The sequence below is a fragment of the Scleropages formosus genome, chromosome 19, assembly GCF_900964775.1.
Source record: "Scleropages formosus chromosome 19, fSclFor1.1, whole genome shotgun sequence".
Lineage (NCBI taxonomy): Eukaryota > Metazoa > Chordata > Actinopteri > Osteoglossiformes > Osteoglossidae > Scleropages > Scleropages formosus.
In genome coordinates, this window is record NC_041824.1 from 20,225,473 (window position 1) to 20,246,477 (window position 21,005).

General features: G+C 44.6%; 1 protein-coding gene across 1 annotated transcript; it reads left to right on the top strand.

Moving 5' to 3' along the window:
* Positions 1 to 11,112: 11,112 nt before the first annotated feature.
* Positions 11,113 to 18,271, top strand: LOC108939212 (uncharacterized methyltransferase YdaC). The gene is made up of 3 exons (XM_018760365.2): positions 11,113 to 11,233; positions 16,384 to 16,821; positions 17,665 to 18,271. Exons 1-3 carry the CDS (start codon positions 11,137 to 11,139, stop codon positions 17,859 to 17,861), a joined length of 732 nt encoding a protein of 243 aa, XP_018615881.2. The 5' UTR covers positions 11,113 to 11,136; the 3' UTR covers positions 17,862 to 18,271.
* The last annotated feature ends 2,734 nt before the right edge of the window (positions 18,272 to 21,005 follow it).

The window sequence follows — 21,005 nt, forward strand, 5'->3', positions numbered from 1 at the left end:
AAGGCTGGAGGGGGAGGGGACACACCCAGGATGGGACGCCAGTCCATCACAAGGCACCCCAAGCGGGACTCCAACCCCAGACCCACCGGAGAGCAGGACCCGGTCCAACCCACTGCACCAGCGCACCCCCCCTACGGACAAACAGCTGACACGAAATTACTGAATAAATAAATAACTTATTTTACAGAGTATACAAACACGAGCATATGAATGGTAGTGTAAGTACAAAAAAATGTAAATAAGAAGTAAAATTTAAAAAAAGTGATTGGCTATTGAATATTGCACGTAAGAAATTGAGGTAGTTTACACAAAGAAGGGCAGAATTTCACAGAAGTTATTATTGCACTCAGTGCAATAGTTGCACTGACAGGAGACCTAGGGGAGTGTTAATAACTATTCATGAGAGCGATGGCCTGAGGGAAAAACTGTTCTAATATCTTATATAAAGGATTCTTTATTTTTCCCAAAACCTAGCAATCGTGTTTTTCATCAGCTGACAGTATTTATGGAACTTGGGACTTTTGAAATATATATTTTGCAGTTTTTATAAGTGAATTTAACTTTGATGGCCTGGCGTCCTGTTCAGGGTGTATCCCCTCCCCAGCATCGTGCCCAGTGATTCCGGGATAGGCTCTGCACTGCATGACCCTAATCGGAACAAAGGGATAGTGAAAATGAATGAATGAATGATTGAATTACTTAATTTACCCTATAATAGTGTCAGAAAAATTTTTATCAATTTATTGGACCTGAACTGAAGTGCAAAACAATTTGTCATCACAAGTTAATTCTATGAGGTACAACAATCAGTATGACCAAATTTTTACCTCCCCTTCCCCCTATGACTTTTTTTCTCCTACATACAGAAATACTGAAAAATTGTTCAGGTAGTAAATAATCAAGGGGGGCACAGTGGTGCAGAGGGTTTCGTTGGCTCCCGCTCTCTGGCGGGCCTGGGGTTTGAGTCCCATTTGGGGTGTTATGCAATGGACTGGCGTCCTGTCCTGGGTGTGTCCCCTCCCTCTCCAGCATTGCGCCTTGCGTTGCTGGGTTAGGCTCCAGTTCGCTGCAACCCCACTCGGGGCAAGTGGTTTCAGACAGTGTGTGTTTTGTAAATAGTCGTTCAATTATCACTGCATTGACAAATATTACAGAAGTGCAAACAAAAGTCACTTTAAAATTAAATTGCTCAGGTCATTTTAGTTTATGAGGAAACACTGGAAATCTGTTTTATGTTAAAAATAGGGCCCCAAAAAGCCAACTGGTGTCTTCAGTGCCCAAACGCTTAATAAGTGTTATGAGAAGACATGGTATGTTACACAGTGGTAAACCCCAGTCCTTGTACGTTGCATTTATCTGTTGTTTTATTTGAAATTGAAAAACGAAAAACAAATTACAACAGGGGTGTGGTGGTGCAACAGGCTTGTCTGGGTACTGTTTACTGGTGGGTCTGGGGCTCCAGTCCTGCTTGGGGAGCCTTGTGACGTACTGGTGTCCTATCCAGGGTGTGTCCCCTCCCCCTCCAGCCTTACACCCTGTGTTGCCGGGTTAGGCTCCGGCTCGCCGCGACCCCGCACGGGACAGGCGGCTTCAGCGCGTGTGTTTATGAATTACGATGCCTTAATTCGTGTTTTTCATTTACTATTGAAAGCAGAAAAATGAGAAAACGGCTTTTTTGTTTCTGAGCACACACAAAAAGAAAAGGACTCGTTCATTAATTTCCTCTTTTCGTTTATTCATACAAAGTGTAGAAATCAAAATTTCACGATACCAAATGACGGATGAATGTCATCATGCTGTCCGCCACACTAGCCAGCTAGAACTTCATGCCATGGTGCTTTCAACATCTGCACTTAATTAGTAATATGATCCTGAAGGAGTAGCAGCTGGAAAATCCTGCTGATTTTCTGAGTCTGTGGACATGTTGTACTCCCTTCCTACTGCCACTCTCTCGCTGCTTTTGAAAAGCACGTACTATTGATCCATATTAACTTACGAATAACTCGGAGCGAAGATGGCATGTTCAATGAAGCCACTGATGGATTTATTTACTTATTTTTCATATGGTCAGAAGCAGGTCTTCAGCAACATAAGGCAAGCTTTACCTTCAGCTGTAAAATTGGCTTCATGTAGTCAAAGTTTAGCATCTGTATTGTCGATGTTGGTCAAATCCACCGGTGTGGGCATGTACTGTACGTGGGGCAGTGATCCAGCAAATGTTTTGCAGTTCGTTGCTGCTCCATCCAGGGCTGATGGATTATGCGTGGTTTCAATCAGTTATGTGGGTTGTTCAAGAATATCACAAAACGAAATAACTCACAGTCAAAACATAATGGCAAGACACTACAAATGAGGCATATTTTAATTAAATATTTTACATTTTGAGTAAAAAATGGTTTTTAAACATAGTTCATAATTTGTTTTTCATTTTTAAAACAAAAAAACTAATAAAAAATGCAACGTACACGGTCACAGAGCGGTGAACACTCGACTGTCCCAGCTTTTTGGAACACCTTAGGCATCATGTCACGGTGTCCTCCCAGAGCGGAAGCACCGGACCCAAGTGCGGAGCGCAGGAAGTTTTCTCAAGGGGGAAATCCAAAAGACATGGTCAAAGAAACAGGCAAATGGTCACCGATGTGTTAACGTAATCCGAAAGGTGAGTTCGAGAGTCATAGTCCAGTACACAGGCAAGAAGTCGAGAAAGGCCAGGAAGATGTGGAGACACAGGAGAAGGAACAGGGAAAGGGGAATCTGGAAGTCTGGGAATCTGGGAATGCAGGAGAGCTAAGGTAAGGCACACGAGCGAGTACTAAGGGTGAACGAGGTTCCATGTCAACCTGGGCTCTGAGTTTTCCTTTTATGCGCCCATCCCATAAGCCGCCGCAGGTGTTCCTCCTTGAGATGAAGCGGAGGGCGTGACACATCATCAGTTTCAGAATAAACGTATATCTTCAAAAAAGCAATGCGGTTGATTAGGTAAAACAAGAAATGCCTTGTCTTCGTACTGTTTTTGTTTCAATAAACTCAAAGTCATTTTTTCAAAATCACTCCTTTTTGTTTTTATTTGCATTTTCCATACTGTCCCAACTTTTTTGGAATTGGAGTTATATTATATTACATGAATATATAATTTCTAAATTTGGTTTGAATCTATACAGGGTAGTGCAGATGTGCTGCAGCTTCTGGGTGTGGGTTCAGTTCTGGGCATAACTGAGCAAATTTTGAATGTTAAAAACAATGACTGTGTAGTGGGAGAGCAGTGCTAGTGTTCTGTAAGGGTTCCCAGTGATCACAGGGTGAGCAGGACTGGAGATTCCTGGAAGCTATAGTCTGAACCACACAAGTGAACTAAATGGCTCAGGACTAGAAAGTGCTCCAAAGTGATCTGAATTGTGGGAGTTCTCCACTTGTCAGCAAGAAGCATACTGTATGTGCCTGTGTGTTTTGTTTTGTTGCTCTTTTACTCAGGAAACCGCACCCCTTCCAACTGCAGGAAGTAACGAGCTAGAAACCAAAGTGAAGACCCTAGGGGGATGAGGAAGGCCACTGCAGGAAGACAAAGAAGTGTACATTATTTGATTTTTATGATTTGAAGAATAAGGATATTGTGAAGGTTCTATCACACACACACACTTTCTAAACCACTTATCCCCTATGGGGCCACAGGGAACCGGAGCCTAACCCAGCAACTCAGGGCATAAGGCCGTAGGGGGAGGGGACACACCCAGGACAGGACGCCAATCTGTCGCAAGGCACCCCAAGTGGGACTCGAACCCCAGACCTACCGGAGAGCAGGACCCGGTCCAACCCACTGCACCACCACATCCCCCTTAAGGTTCTATTGTATTTTTTATTATATTTCCCATGTAACATGCATGGACCTATACCAAGAACACTGAGCTGAGGCTTGTAATGTAACAGATCACACACGGAGTCTGAAACTGCTTGTCCTAAGCAGGGTCGCAGCAAACCAGAATCTAACGCAGCAACACAGGGCACAAGGCTGGAGACACACCCAGGACAGGATGCCAATCTACCACAAGGTATCCCAAGCAGGACTTGAACCCTTGACCCACCAGAGCGCAGGACCCAGCCAAGCCTGCTGCACCACCAAGTCCCCCCTAACAAATATTTGTGTGTAATTTTCGGACATTATACAATGTATAGCTCACATATTACACAGCAAAGTCATAATGGGAGATGTAACTATTGTATGGAATAACAGGATTCTGAAATAGTCACAGATGTAAATATACCTTACATGATAATACTTGCTTCTCTCATTTAAGAAGTAATTAATTTCTGAAGAGTGAAGTCTCATACATAGAATTATTAATTACTATAAATTTAAATGGGAAAATAGATAATGCATTACTAAGTCACAAGATTCACTTGACCATAAATGAAAAATGTGCAGCTGCTGATATGTGGTGTAAGAAAGTAATGTGTGACACTAGGGATAACAGAGTGTGGGTCATGTAGTTTAGGGCACAGCAATACCAGATAAAGGTCACACCTCACCTACCTTGTAAACATGTAGAAAATCAAATTCAAAGACAAGTTCAGACTATCAGAACTGCTCTGGACACAATTAAATTCAAGTTTTGATCCATATGTTCCAAGCACACCTTTTTATGTTTCGGTGACTCTTTGCATGCATCCATTGGGACTTACCGATATGAGCAGGTGACTAAGTTGGTTTATATGACAAAATAACTTTCACACTGAATTTTGCACTTGTGATGACCAAAAAGCCAGGAGTCCTTACATTAAGATTAGTGGTATCTGGATAAGTGATCAGTGTCTGTAAAATCAGGGTTGCTTATGTTTCGTGGCTTCTACTTTAGAGCAGAAATGAAAATAAGCATCATATCACAAAAATACAAAGCAGGAATGCAGAACACAATTCAGTTCTTGTGTTTGGTGACTGTATTCTCTTTGTGTGATTTCTACACAGTCAGCTGAGCATAAAGGCTGAAGGTAGATTTTAGAGAATAAAACATATGTGATGCACCATTTACTGAAGCCTGCAGCCCATAGAATGGAAAAAAGCAGATGGCTCATGCCATGCATGACAGAAGTGTTTGCCTCTATTTATTCCTCCCAGCTTGGTCTGGTTGTGTTTCTTGATGATGGAGATATTGAATTGTGGTGTTTACCAAACAACATCAATTTCAATAAAGTTCCTAAGACAAGGTCATCAGTTTCTTCTTGCTAACTGAACCTCTAATATATAAAATGTGCAATACACAGTCTTTGTACCAACCCCATTCTCTTATGCACCTGCATTGAAGCAGAATGCATATCAGATTGGTAATATTTCTCAAATCATTTCTCAGTTTTGGCTAAAACTGCCTTGACCAACATCTTTGCACAATGGTAACCACAGAAAGGTTAAGAAAGTCATTCTGAAAATATTCTAATATTGTAAGTCTAGATTTCCATGTTTCTATAAATAACCATGGTCTCCAAAAAATATAATTTCATGGTTTGTCAGTTTTTATACATGCATTAAACATACATTTTCAAAGGTGAAAACCCACATGGACTGAGCTAGATTCCAACCTGCACACAAACAGCACAGGTGCTTTGAAGCAGCAATGTTGCTGATGTATTCATTCTTTGTAAATGAATTATGTCATTCATAATTTTGAATTATGAATTATGTATTCATAATTTTGTATTTTTTATATTGTTTCTTCATACTAAGAGCATTGTCTGTACTTATTTTAACAGATGGTTATGAGATGAAACACCTGCATGCAGTCAAATCTAATTTGAGAAATAAATTTGAGTATATGCAGTGAGTAGCATAAGTACTGGGACAGTGAAGAAAAATCTGTTGCGCATATACGAAATTTCAATTCCAGATGAAGAATTAATATCAGGCCTAACTACAGAATATTAGCCTTAACTTCTGGGTGATGTTTTTCACACAGGTGAAAAAAAAAATAAATAAAATGAGTGCAGTAGCCCTAGTTTCAGCCGAGCATAAATACCAGGACAAATCATTTTAAAGCAAATTAAAGTTACATCACTTGCATGCAGGAATAGCCTGAAAAAGTCTGTAACCCCTCAACAAAGCCTTGATCTCTTCCTTTGAGATGCTCTGCAAAGCATTAACAGAATGCTATTATAGTTTTGTGTGTGACAGTTCTTGAGCATCTTCCATGTCGTCTTCAACAACCCAACTGTGCTCTTAGTCTGACTGGAGAAGGTAAGAGCGTTTCACTTAGCAAAAGTGTGCAGTATTTTTCAGATTGTTGCCTTGATGCATCATCAACTTCCACTCAATGAAGTTGTAGAGGTTTTTTTTTTTGTATATAGGAAGGTTTCTGTACACTTCCAAATCCAGTTCACTGCTAGCAGAATTTAATGTGTTCCATTGTCTCTAACAGAATGACCAACCTATTCAGTCTGTTGATACTCTGATGAGGGAAAAAAAAAAAAAAAAAAAAACACACACAACTTGGAATAAAATGATAAACATTTACGTATGGTTATCAGGGACAAGACTGAGAGACAGGGATAGGTGGACACGGTCACGGGACCCGTTTATTTAGAACACACGACAAGGAGCAAACCAGAGTCATAGTCAGGGACAGGCGAGGGTCAATCGATGAGCAAACATTGTACAAGGGCAAAAGGTCAGGAGCCGGAGATGTGGTAAAGAGAAAAAAAAAAAAAAACCAAGAGACAAGGGCCTGGGAAGTACAAAGAGGTAAATGAGCATTCTGGTTACTGGCTGAGAGCAGGTGATTAAACAGAGCTTTGAACTGTTTTTTGAAACATTCATAGATGTATAAGGGTGCATTTTTTCCAGACAGCTATGGCACATTTAAGTGCGGGTCTGGTCAGTAATGAGATCATGTAGGTGATCTTACCCTCATCCGTCTGATACACATGCAGCAGGCTGGAGAAAACAAGCTCGCATTGCAAAAGAAACCCCTGGCATTCGTCTGGGGAGCCATCGTACCGTTCAGGCGTGGCAAGACGTGGTTCCGTCACAGCGACGGTCGAGGCAGCCGTGGATGAAGAAAGGCATGGCTCAGGAGCGACAGTAGCTTCGGCGATTCCCCTCTGCTGTGAGGCCTGCACCAGTCCCTGTAGGGTTTCCTTTATCTGTTGGAGCTTCTGGCCGTGGGAGCCTAATAGAGCCCCCCCGTGTAGACACCATGGTCTGCAGACGTTCAAGTTCCACTGGATCAATCAGTGAGGCAGAACCTTCTGTTGTGGATAACACCGGGAGATAGCGATAGGTGGACCCAATCACAGGACCCCTTTATTTAGAGCACACAACAAGGAACAAACCAGAGCTGTTGTCAGGGACAAGCAAGGGTCAATTGACAAGCAACCCTTGTGCAAAGGCATTCCTAACAGGTTCTACAATCAGGTGTGCAGGCTCGGCTTCTTTTGTACCCTGCTGCTCTGATTCAGGGCAGGTGCGATCATTTGGCTCATGGGCATGGGCGTGACAGTGATTAAACGTTCATGTTTAATTTTGATTTCTTTTATATTAAGATTACAGAATGTGCTGTAAGGAATTTCTTAGAATCTGTTAGTTTTGTTTCATACTGAATATCTTTAGATGTACAGTTTGGTTTTAGTATTTAGATTACAACCGATGATTTTGTTATTGTACTTACTTGGACTGAAAAATGAAGAACAAATGCTTAATTTCTACAACTTCCTATTTTAAGTGTTGTGTTATAGGAGATGCCGCACTCTTCATCACTTACAACAGGAGAATCCAACAGTGGTGCAAAAAAGATGAGCTGTATTATTGTATACCTGCAGATCACGAGCAGAATGCATTGTAACGACCCACATTAGCAAGAGTTTGAGCGGGAAATCTATATATATATATATATATATATATATATATATATAAACAGTTGAATTATGGGAAAGATGTAAGTGTTCATCTGCTGGGGGGGCCTTATGGGGAATATAATGGAGTGACTGTGTTTGGAAGTAGGTTAGGAAGACTTGGCTTCAGCTAGAAGTCCTTAAGAAAAAGGGGTCTTTGGATCAAGAGCATTATTTGCCGTGTGCTGCCATTTTAATGAAGGTTTGTAATAAACGCTGCCTGTGCAGCCTTCTTCGCACCATCCGAACCCAGAACACAACACGCCACAGTATTACACAAGTATTTCAGTTTAAATGATGATTGCATGTCATGATAAACTTTTTAAAAAATGGCCGCAGGAACTTGCCCAATGTATCACACAAGTATGATTGTCTGGTTAATGTGCGTATGCTGTAAAAATTGCATAAGAAATCTATACTTGTGTTTTTCTGAGCAATTTCTGTAATTGGAGATAAGAGCCCCCTCCAACTTCACTCCACAGCTTTTCTTTTCTAAGTGCGTTTTGTTGCCCCTCGTGGTGAAAAGTGGAAGTGCATGCCTTTTTCGCAGAAAAAATTTAAGAAATTGACCAGGGAAGAGAATGCAATTAAGAATAAATAAATAATCTCCGAAAGATTTGTGTGTTCACAAATTGAATGTCCTAGATTTGTATTGCATTGTGTTGTCTACAACCGCTAAGTGTAAATACTTTCAAAGTAAGAATGGTACAAAGTATATGACAACAGCAACCCTGGACTGGCTGAAAAATCAGAAAAAAAAATCTGTTAGTGTATAATGTCCTGACCTTAATCCCATCAAAAAACATTGTAAAACCTCAGACTCGCTGTCTGTTGCTGCTTCCTAACTAACCTGACATCAGCTTCAACTTTGTAAACAGGAATGGATAAATATTGCTCAATCTCTGGATGCAAAATCAACTGACCTCTGAAAGAATGCTGGCTGTTATAGACATAATTGGTGATTCAATAAATATTGGCTGATATGCTTTCCAGTATAATGCACTTTCTGTATCTTACAAAATCTATTTTGTGCCAGAATGTGGTGTTAGTCATGATTAATTTTTGACTGGCAAAGAATTCCAATGACAACTACTTGTACTCGAAAGCAGTCTATTGTTTCACTAGCACTGCATATACAGTTCCCAGAAAGGCTTGATATCCCATCCAGCAGTGTAGTTTATAAACACACACACACACAAAGTCTGAAACCCCTTGTCCCAAGGAGGGTCACGGTGAGCCAGAGCCTAACCCAGCAACACAGGGCGCAAGGCTGGAGGGGGAGGGGACACACCCAGGACGGGACGCCAGTCCGTCACAAGGCACCCCAAGCGAGACTCAAACTCCAGACCCGCCAGAGAGCAGGACCCAGCCAAGCCCACTGCGCCACCGCACCCCCTAGTTTATAAGCAAATAGAACCATTTTTTTTTCTAAAGAGACACTGAGGCAACCTTCTATCCACTTGGACAAAGTGTAGCCACATAGTGACTAGCTGTGGTCTGCTAAGTATCCCCACACCCATCCCGAACCTGTCACAAGTTATAAGTCAGCTGAAGGCTCTTCTTAGACACAAAAAGAGAGTCTCTAGGACATGTGACTGGGAGGCAGTGAATCAGAGATAGCAAAAGATGAGCTTCAGGGATGAAAAAGATATCTGCAGGAACATGGAGGTGGACAAGGTGAGACAGAATGGTGTGCAGGTGTGGAAGTAGCCCAGGGACCACTCAGTGGAAGGTGACCACGATAAAGCCAATGGGATAAACTTGTTCATCAACACAGTTGTCAAAGGGGTCTCCTCTCATCGCCTCTCCCGTCCACTAATTCACACCCCAAGTCATTCCAAAACTTTAATCGCCCTTCTCTTGTGATGCAGTATGAAATTTATTTATTGCGACTTACTGGCAAAAGTGACTTTAAAGTTACAAAAAACTTACAGCCCATTTAGTGCCTTTTTTTAGTTACAGACAAATCAAGTCAGAGACTTCCAGCTGTGTTCGTAAACGGAGGAGCCATTGTACTCTGTAGTACCTGCTTGTAGCGCATCAAGCATCGCTGATAATTAAAATATCCTGAGCTTTATTTATTGTACAGTATAATGCTTCATGTTACATGGTTATGGCTTTTGCTCTGTGCATATGTAGCCTACTACTAAGTGTCTGTAGTGTCTTCAAAAACCAAAGGGCTGCTGATGTCCCCATCAATTCTCCCTTTCCTCCTGTTTGGGGATTTTTCTGCACAGGGTGTGTGCATTAAAAAAGTCATATAGGACCACTCCTGCCGCAGCAGTGCAATGCAGCCCCCACAGTGTGTTTACAGGTCCCCAACAGTAGAGGGCGCAATACATTCAATATGTGTCTGCAAGGAATGGGGGAGAAAATGTCTTTTAAATGGGGAGGGGGCACGTGCTCACCGATGTGGTTCCCCTCAGGATGGGGAGCGGTCGTTTCTTAATCTTTCGGGCTGTTTTTTTCTTTTTTCTTTTTCCTTTTTCAGTTTTACCGGCTGTTTAGGCCACATTAAGCAACAGCGCGGTGAAGTTAACAGTGCGGTAAAGTCCCCCCCCCAACCTGTATTTAATAACCATTTGATATTATATTTGAATTAATTCATTTGTCCGATTCCTTTTGTCCCAAGCGTGTAAAGTTAATCATACATAGACTTAATCCTACATGTTGTTATTTTTACTGTATCAGTTCAGGGTAGGTACCTTGAGCCTTGTTACAGCAAAAAGGTGGAATGGAACTCGAGTCCGCCGAGTGTAGTCTAGAGCCGCAGATGTAATTACATTATTATAGGGTTATATTTTTATGTTTTTTGTCGATTCTTCGATTGGAAGCCACTTAGTCTTATTTGGATTGGAACTTGGAAGGTGTGCAGGGCGGAGTTGGATACCATGATGGTAAATACCGTGGTGCACTTTGGACGCACAAAGCTCACACCTTATCAGTTGTAACGATCTGGCTAATGAGTTAGCCCAGATCCTCACGTGGATTCCAGAAAGGCGTGTAATTATATAAACCCAGACGGACACGGAAAAAGGAAGCTCTTCTTTTTAATATCTTGCCGGCAACTATGGATGACATATTTCACACAGCTGTCTTTACGATAAAATAAACAACACTAAAGTAAACTCCAAAACGTGCGAGGCACAAAATGTGTACACGGCCAAGTATATCAGCCTGCGCACGCGCGGGAGAGAGGACCGAGGGGAGGAGCAACCCCTTAGTCTCCACCATAACACGTCATCATTACACAGTGTCTTGTGAATGAGACACGCGTGGAACTTTTCTTTCTTTCACGATTTTGATACGAGTTGGTGTAATTTTTTGTCAACCAGGCTTTTCCACGGCAGTACGCCTACAGGTATGGGAAACGTGTGATTAGAGGCTCATCCAAGAGTGTATAGCAATAAAGGAGGGGAAAATTTAATAAAAGGGTACTAACTATGAATTATTGGGTGCAGTGAAAGAACATTATCGCTCCGAATAAATGCTCATTTCGCAGAGATCGCAACTTCCCGGACTTGGGGGGGGGGTCGTCTTTCGCAGCTCGAAAGAAATCGCATTGATAAAATAATTCGCAGAATTGTCCGAAATTAATTTTGTTGGGGGGTGTACTGCTAGGGAAAAAGCAGGGCAGCGGTGGAAATTTCACACAGATTATATCTCCCAGATTAAATATAGATTATACATACAGATTCGCGGGAAAGTGCCGTAGGTCGCAGGTTTTTTCGCAGATTTTCCCAACCTGCTAAGTGTTTTCGGGACGGACACCGTTCCAGCAACCCTTGCGTTTAATAAAACTTATTCTAATGTAAATGTAACACGAAGAAAGTACCTACACAGAGCCACGCGAACCGCCCCCATGTTCTGAAGAGCTACACTGAAAACGCTAAATTGTATAAAATATTTCATGAACCAACAACCGTGCGGTTTTTTTCTTGCGTTCAAATTGTACATTGATTTCTTTCCATACTGGTGTAAACCGTTGTAGACATAGTGCTGACGCGCAGAGTATCCTGGACTGCTGTGTGAGCGCGCAACCTCATTTGTAATAATAGTATTTTATTATTATTATTTATTTTTTTCTATGGATCAGAATGGATCACCAACCCACTCTTGGGACGCCATTAAAATCTGTGTTCTGCTGCGAACACACAATACTGAAATATCTTCATTAATCATTGAGTGTGTTGCTACATGTCTGACAGTTTGTACTTTTAAATGGTTAGTACTTTGGACTATGCAGCTGTATTCAACTATTGTACTATTGTTCCTTTGGTAATAAAGGTTTTCTGCTCTTATCTGCTATTGTGTCTTGAGTTTAGTATGTTTGCTCATGGTAGCTCCTCAACTGTTTCCAAATTGTATACAATCTAAAATGTAAACAATTTCCAAAATATACACCAGTTGCTGCCTGTGGTGTGCCATGTTATGAAAACTGTCTAATAAATAATTGTTGAATGGTGGGTAGTGCTCCTCCGTGAACCGCCACCTTACCGTGGTGGAAGGGTTTGAGTGCCTGAATGACTCCAGGAGCTATGTTGCCTGGGGCTATATGCCCCTGGTAGGGTCTCCCATGGCAGACAGGTCCTGGATGACAGACGAGACAAAGCGCGGTTCAAAAACCCCTTACGAAGGAAAAATCAAGGCTTTCATTTACCCCGCCCGGTATGGGGTCACCGGGGCCCCACCCTGGAGCCAGGTCTGGGGGGGGGGCTCGCATGCGAGCGCCTGGTGGCCAGGTCTATGCCCACGGGGCCTGGCCAGGCTCGGCCAGGCTCAGCCCGAAGCCATGACGTGGAGCCGCTCTTCGGTGGGCTCACCACCTGCCGGAGAGACCGTAAGGGGCCGGTGCATTGTGATTTGGGCGGTGGTCGGGGCCGAGTGCCCGGCCGACCCAAACCTCGGGCGCCAACTCTGGTTTTTGGGACTTGGAATGTCACCTCACTGGCGGGGAAGGAGCCTGAGCTGGTGCGGGAAGTTGAGAGATACCATCTAGATATAGTCGGGCTCACTTCCACTCACAGCTTGGGTTCTGGAACCACTCTCCTCGATCGAGGGTGGACTCTCCACTATTCTGGCATTGCCCAAGGTGAGAGGCGGCGGGCTGGTGTGGGCTTATTAATAGCCCCCCAGTTCAGCCGCCATGTGTTGGAGTCTACCCCGGTGAATGAGAGGGTCGTCTCCCTACGCCTTCGGGTCAGGGAACGGTCTCTCACTGTCGTTTGTGCTTATGCGCCTAGCGGCAGTGTAGAGTACCCGGCCTTTTTAGAGTCCCTGGGGGGCGTGCTGGAAAGCGCTCCCACTGGGGACTCTGTCGTTCTACTGGGGGACTTTAACGCCCACGTGGGCAGCGACAGTGATACCTGGAGGGGCGTGATTGGGAGGAACGGCCTCCCTGATCTGAACCCGAGCGGTGAGTTGTTATTGGATTTCTGTGCTAGTCGCGGTTTATCCATAACGAACACCATGTTCATGCATAAGGGTGTCCATCAGTGCACTTGGCACCAAGACACCCTAGGTCGGAGGTCGATGATCGACTTTGTAGTCGTTTCTTCTGACCTTCGGCCATATGTCTTGGACACTCGGGTGAAGAGAGGGGCTGAGCTGTCAACTGATCACCACCTGGTGGTGAGTTGGATTCGATGGCGGGGGAAAAAGCTGGACAGACCTGGCAGGCCCAAACGCATAGTGAGGGTCTGTTGGGAACGTTTGGCGGAGGCCCCTGTCAGAGAGGTCTTCAACTCCCACCTCCGACAGAGCTTCAACCAGGTCCCGAGGGAGGTGGGGGACATTGAGTCTGAATGGACTATGTTCCGCGCCTCCATTGTCGGGGCGGGGGTTCGGAGCTGCGGCCATAAGGTCTCCGGCGCCTGTCGCGGCGGCAATCCCCGAACACGTTGGTGGACACCGGAAGTAAGGGATGCCGTCAAGCTGAAGAAGGAGTTCTATCGGGCCTGGCTGGCTCATGGGACTCCTGAAGCAGCTGACAGGTACCGACGGGCCAAACGGAGCGCGGCTCTGGCAGTCGCCGCGGCAAAAACTCGGGCTTGGGAGGAGTTCGGTGAGGCCATGGAGGAAGACTTTCACTCGGCCTCAAAGAGATTCTGGCAAACCGTCCGGCGACTCAGAAGGGGGAAGCGGTGTTCCACAAACACTGTTTACAGTGGAAGTGGTGCGCTGCTGACCTCAGCTGAGGATGTCCTCGGGTGGTGGAAGGAGTACTTTGAGGATCTCCTCAATCCCTCTGACACGCCTTCCGTAGAGGAAGCTGAGGCTGGGGACTTGGAGGGGGGCTCGTCCATTACGCTGGCTGAAGTTGCTGAGGTAGTCAAAAAACTCCTTGGTGGCAAGGCTCCGGGGGTGGATGAGATCCGCCCCGAGTTTCTCAAGTCTCTAGATGTTGTGGGGCTGTCTTGGCTGACACGCCTCTGCAGCATCGCGTGGAGTTCGGGAACGGTGCCTCTGGACTGGCAGACCGGGGTGGTGGTCCCTCTTTTTAAGAAGGGGGACCGGAGATTGTGTTCCAACTACAGGGGGATCACACTCCTTAGCCTCCCTGGGAAAGTCTATGCCAGGGTACTGGAAAGGAGAATCCGACCGATAGTCGAACCTCGGATTCAGGAGGAGCAATGCGGTTTTCGCCCTGGCCGTGGAACACTGGACCAGCTCTATACCCTCACTAGGGTGCTGGAGGGTTCGTGGGAGTTTGCCCAACCAGTCCATCTGTGTTTTGTGGACCTGGAGAAGGCATTTGACCGTGTCCCTCGTGGCATCCTATGGGGGGTGCTTCGGGATTATGGGGTTCGGGGCTCGTTGCTACGGGCTGTTCGTTCCCTGTATGACCGGAGCAGGAGCTTGGTTCGCATTGCCGGCAGTAAGTCAGACCTGTTCCCGGTGCATGTTGGACTCCGCCAGGGCTGCCCTTTGTCACCGATTCTGTTCATTATCTTCATGGACAGAATTTCTAGGCGCAGCCAGGGAACGGAGGGTGTCTGTTTTGGTGGCCGCGAGATCTCGTCTCTGCTTTTTGCGGACGATGTGGTCCTGTTGGCTTCATCAAGTCAAGACTTGCAGCGTGCACTGGGGAGGTTTGCAGCCGAGTGCGAAGCGGCGGGGATGAGAATCAGCACCTCCAAATCCGAGGCCATGGTTCTCAGTCGGAAAAAGGTGGATTGCCCCCTCCGGGTTAGGGGGGAGTTGCTCCCTCAAGTGGAGGAGTTTAAGTATCTCGGGGTCTTGTTCATGAGTGAGGGAAAAATGGAGCAGCAGGTCGACAGACGGATCGGTGCGGCGTCCGCAGTAATGCGGTCATTGTACCTGTCTGTTGTGGTGAAGAGGGAGCTGAGTCGTAAGGCGAAGCTCTCAATTTACCGGTCGATCTACGTTCCTACCCTCACCTATGGTCATGAACTCTGGATCATGACCGAAAGAATGAGATCGCGGATACAAGCGGCAGAAATGAGTTTCCTCCGCAGAGTGGCTGGGCGCACCCTTAGGGATAGGGTGAGGAGCTCAGTCACCCGGGAGGAGCTCGGAGTAGAGCCGCTGCTCCTCCGCATCAAGAGGAGCCAGTTGAGGTGGCTCGGGCATCTGTTCCGGATGCCTCCTGGACGCCTCCCTGGGGAGGTGTTCCGGGCTTGTCCCACTGGGAGGAGGCCTCGGGGCAGACCCAGGACACGTTGGAGAGACTATGTCTCCCGGCTGGCCTGGGAACGCCTTGGGGTTTCCCCAGAGGAACTGGAGGAGGTGTGTGGGGAGAGGGAAGTCTGAAGGACTCTGCTCGGACTGCTGCCCCCGCGACCCGGCCCCGGATAAAAGCGGAGGAAGATGAGATGAGATGAGATGAGATGGTGGGTAGTGCTTGCTTCACAGCTCCTGGGGTCTGGCTGGACAAAGGTGTGATCCTTGCTCAATCGTTGTGGATTTACCTTTACATTTACATTTATTCATTTTGCAGACGCTTTTGTCTAAAGAGACGTACATCTCAGCAAAAGTACAAGTTTGTGTGTGTTTCCTCTGGGTGCTCTGGTTTCTTCCCACACTCCAAAGACATGTTTCACACTAACCGGTGAATAAATTGCTCATAGTGTACATGTGTTATGTTGCTGTTGGGTTAATGATTTTGGGAATTTAGTGCAACATATTTAGCACTGTAAATCACTTTGGGCCAAGGTGTCAGCTACATACGTGACAGTAATCATAATGCGTTGCTTTGGAAAACGTGGCAACTTAATGAATGAATGTAACAAAGTGTGCAGTTTTGTAGGTTTGCTGAAGTGCTGAATGCTCTGTTACAACTGTTAAAGGTATTTTAGAAAACATAAAAAATGTGAGTCTTCAGTACTGTTTTAGTCTTGATACATCCACTCATCAGCTGAGCAAGTAGTGATAATAGTTAAAGACTTTACCTGCGCCACAAATCAGCAGAAACAGGCATTACTTTCCTAATACTAAGCAACTGCAAGTTTGGAGGTTTCCCATTCTGCTATATTTCTGGCACTTTTACAGCAATGTTGAGCAGCAGAGTTGGCCAGCAGCTGGGATGTCCCACCAAGTCCTTGATGGGATGGCTAGCCTCCAAGTTCTTCAAATGGCACAATGAGATTCTGGAGGAAAACGCAGCGAAGCTTTGCGGGATCCGTCCTGATGACGCAGTCCTGGAAGTGGGCTATGGTCCTGGTCTGGGGCTGCTGGTTGCTGCACCCCTCCTCTCTGGGCCTAAGGGGAAGCTGATTGGGGTCGACTGCTCGGAGTACATGTACAAAATGGCCAGTGAAAAGGTAAAGGACTTAATCATGTCTGGAAAGGTGACTCTCCATCTGGGCAGGGTGGAGGCGATGCCCTTCGATGACAGCAGCATGGACAAGGTCTACCACTGCAACTGCTACTACTTCTGGTCAGACCTGAAAGCAGGGGCCTCAGAACTACACAGGGTGATGAAACCAGGTGGGTCAAAGGTTCAGAGTGCTCATTCAATGTAAACATGACAACTTGCGAACATTTACCATCATTTTCTAACTTTCATTTTATGTTTTCTACATTTAACCCTTAGTGAAACCATGTAGGTTCATTGTATTTTTGAAGGGTGCATTTTTATTCTGGAATTTCAGTGTGTTGAGGCAGTTGTGGAAGGTTTTAATTGGAAAGTAATTTCATGTGCCGTTTACTCCTGAAAGACCAGGTCAGGTGTATTTTTTTAGATAATTTAAAAAATATGTAAAAGGATTAAAAGCTCAGATAACAACATACAAAACCATTCACTGCAGTGCCAGAGGACCAGAATTTCTAAGATTTGTTCTAAGTGACTGAAAACAGACATCAGTTGATTTTCTTTCCAGAGTCCAAAGATACATGTTTCTGGTGAATTAATCTAAATTGCCCATATATTGTGTGTCGGTGAGTGCTCTATGGTTCTAGGATGGGTTCTTCTGCATTACAAAAATTATGTGCATATACATATTAATTTACTTATTAAATTGACATGTAAGGGACATTACTACATATTTGAGCTCCTAGCAGGTTCTGTAACCTCCTGTAGTAAGTATGGTAACTGGAAGCTGCACTAGTTAGGCCAGGCGATTGGGCTGGGATAGCAACTAAAATAACCCAAATGGTCAGGTAGGAGCACCTCATGAGATTATGAGTTTGGAGACTGGCGTTGCTCTACTTTTTTTTTTTTTCTTTTTTTGTTTTCTATCTCAGCTCCATTTTTGTACCCAACATTCATGCAGTTACACGACACAATTCGGAGCTCTGATTTCCTAGTGGTGTGTGTTCCTTTTTCTGTAGGAGGCCTCATGGTGACGACTCTGCAAGTCAAGAGTGTGGCCTTTGCAGCCTCCAAAGGGTTCTTGAAAGGGGACAGCTGGCGCCCAGAGATGTACATGGAGGCCCTCCGGGCTGCTGGGTTCACTAATGTAAAAATGGAAAGTAGGGTTGATAAAGGTATCACCTTTCAAGCCATTTTTGGCACATCCTCCAAGTGATGGAAAAACAGCTGGTGTCCACATTCAGTGTCCGTTGCTCAGGGCTGAGTAGAGTGGTGTCCAAGGAGCATGCAGAATACAAGTAAATCTAAACTCAGATAGCTTGAGTTTTTAATTATGTAATCATATAAAGCAATATTTACACATATTAATTCTGATGTATGCAGGGATGTCTGTGTCAGTCTACAGTATGCTGAATTAAATACAGCACTGTTAACTTTACCACCCATGTTAATGTTTCAGTGACATTTCTTCATTCTACGTTCCTGTCATTGTAAATGCAGAGAATTTTTACATTCGGTTGTATGTTCAAAGCCTATCCTGGAAGCACAGGGTGGTAGGCTAGCCATGGGTATACCTCAGATGGTGTGCCACTCCATTCCAAGGTTGCCCCACACACATAGACATACACAAACACACACAAACCCATCCATTTTCACACCAATGGCAATTTAGTGTCACTAATCCAAATGAACTGCATGTCTTTGGACTGTAGGAAGAAACTGGGGCACCCAAATACACACACATTGACTGCAACCGCTTGTTCCAAGCGGGGTCACGGCAAACCGGAGCCTAACCCAGCAACACAGGACGCAAGACTGGAGGGGGAGGGGACACACCCAGGACGGACGCCAGTCCGTCAGAAGGCGTCCCAAGCAGGACTCGAACCCCAGACCCACCAGAGAGCAGGTACAGGCCAAACCTGCTGCACCACAACACCCCCTAATTAAAATTCATATAATGAATAATTGGGGCAACTGGTAGCATAGTGGTTAGAGCGACTGCCTTTGGATTCAGGTTCGATTCCCACCTCTGTATAAACAGGTAAATAATTGTACCTTAACATTGCAAGTTGCTTTGGAATAAAGTGTCAGCTAAATGAAGAACTGTAATATATATTTATAAATGAATAACAGTAGGCTACTATATATTATTGCATAGGGCAAAGAAACAAAGAAGACAGTTGACTACAGACTATTGTAATACATTATCAATGCTTTTATAAAGCTATAAGTACGCCTACTGGCCAGAGAGTAAAGGAACAAAAACTCCCAACTGAAAGTAGAGGGAGGAAAAAAAAAAACCTCCGGGAGTCCAAGTGCAAGCGGCTACAGATCCTACAGCGAGTTGTGAGAACAGCTGAAAAGACCATCGGAGTCCCTCTACCCACCATTGATACCTCATACAACAACCGCTGCATCCGCAAAGCCTCATTCATGTAGCTTGTACAGTGGGATGAAATGTTTCTCCGGAGACCCTGGTGCAACACAGGACGGGAGTACAAGACAGTAAATAAATACACAGGACAGGACGTGGACATGGGGCTGTGAGCTGTAGGCAATTGTGTTGTAGTGCAATGCTGGGTTAGTTGTTTGCGCCAGGTGGGTGTTGGGAGGCAGCAGGGTGTTGAGTAATCTGACTGCATCAGGGAAGAAACTGTTGCGGAGTGTGCTGCTGGTGGTGGCGGTGGCACGGATGCTCCTGTACGGTACCTTCTGCCAGACGGCAACAGGGCGAAGAGTTTATGAGAAGGGTGAGCGTGGTTGTGCACAATGATGACAATTAATTATTAAAAACAACTTGAAATCAAGAGATTTGAATACTTCCACTTTTCTGAATCCTTACTGTGCCTGCGTTCAGTAAAATCAAATCATATGACTAGCTGATTCACGGGATATTAGGGAAGAGAATATCAGAAACACACCGTGACAGAGTATTTCGAAGTAAGAGACCACGGTGAACAACTGTGTCAGTTACATCATCATGCATTGTCCGCAGCTCGAACGTCGCTAGTAGATGATGACTTTTTACGTATAAAACTTTAAGTAAGTTTTCATACTGAAATCGCATACAAGCGTGACAGTGTACATAAGAACAAGGCAGTTTAGACACTTTAAATCAGACCCCTTCCCCGAACACACAACTAACTAACTATCCGCTGTCATTCCGCCGACATGTGTAACAACAGACTCTTCTTCCCTGGTGGCTTTTTCTTGTCCTCGTCGGGAACGTCGCGATGTGTGTTGTTGCCCCCTAGTGTTGCGGAGGGCAAATACAACAGCTCTACTATATCTGTTACAGACCGTTCTGGTATCGCTGAAGACCCGATGGGAGACCACCGTCACGGGGGGGGCGACTGCACAGCAGCAGATCGCTAACGCAAACAAACTAATTATTAAAATAATTGTGATTATATCACTAAGGACGTATTATCAAAATTTACTTTCCTTGCACGGAGATTTTCGTCTCCAGTCGAATTGAAATTGAAATGAATTATAGCAAATCCCGTAGCTTGGTGACTCAATATGGACTTGAATCCTGCATTGCAGAGTCTATAACAATCCAAGCACTGCATTCGATAACCCGTAATGATAATGGATAGATGAATCTTTACTTATGATTATGTTAAAAAGGTCCGAGGTTCCCACCACAGTAATACAAAGGGAACTGTAACCTTACTGAAATGTGTCTAATCTGTCTATCCACACAAGTCAGATCATAGTAATAACATTAAAACATAAAAGAGTAATGGCACTTTCCCAAGATGATCCATGCCTCAAACATAAAACACTGCTTTATTATTATTATTATTATTATTATTATTATTATTATTAAGTCCCAAGATTCCAGGAATTGTACACATCAAAAACATTTTTTAATGTTTTCATTCATTTTCAAGTTGTATCACTTTTTTTGAAAAGTGACCCATGGTAAAAGTGCACTATTGGCAGTTTCTACTGTTTGACACTAGATGAAGCTTTTGCACCACCTTTCCACCCCGAGAGCCCACGCGCTTTTTAGGAATCGCACGCGAATCAACAATACCCTTCCTACCCTTTCTTCCCTGTTGGCTACAATACTGTGGTCCGCTGTACACACTGCTCGTTACCACGGTACCCTTCCTCCTTTGTACTTAGCGTTAGGAAATGGACATCGTTCATCTGCGCAAGAAAAAAAAAGGGGTTTAAACTTCCCCGCGGCTTTTGACAGCACAAAGAGAAACAAATTAGTATTATCCTATCGTTTCTGTTAGGCTTGCTCTGAGTATCGTATGTGCTCAAAATATATTATGAAATTATTACAGTAGCATGAGCAGTATTATTATTTCCATAATAACACTACAGTTCAGTAAGGCATGAGGTG

Excerpts from the sequence above, each read along its gene's own strand:
- LOC108939212 (XM_018760365.2), top strand. The coding sequence starts at position 11,137 with ATGAGACACGCGTGGAACTTTTCTTTCTTTCACGATTTTGATACGAGT. Across the intron at positions 11,234-16,383 it reads CCACGGCAGTACGCCTACAG|CAATGTTGAGCAGCAGAGTT; the intron begins GTATGGGAAACG and ends GCACTTTTACAG. Across the intron at positions 16,822-17,664 it reads ACACAGGGTGATGAAACCAG|GAGGCCTCATGGTGACGACT; the intron begins GTGGGTCAAAGG and ends CTTTTTCTGTAG.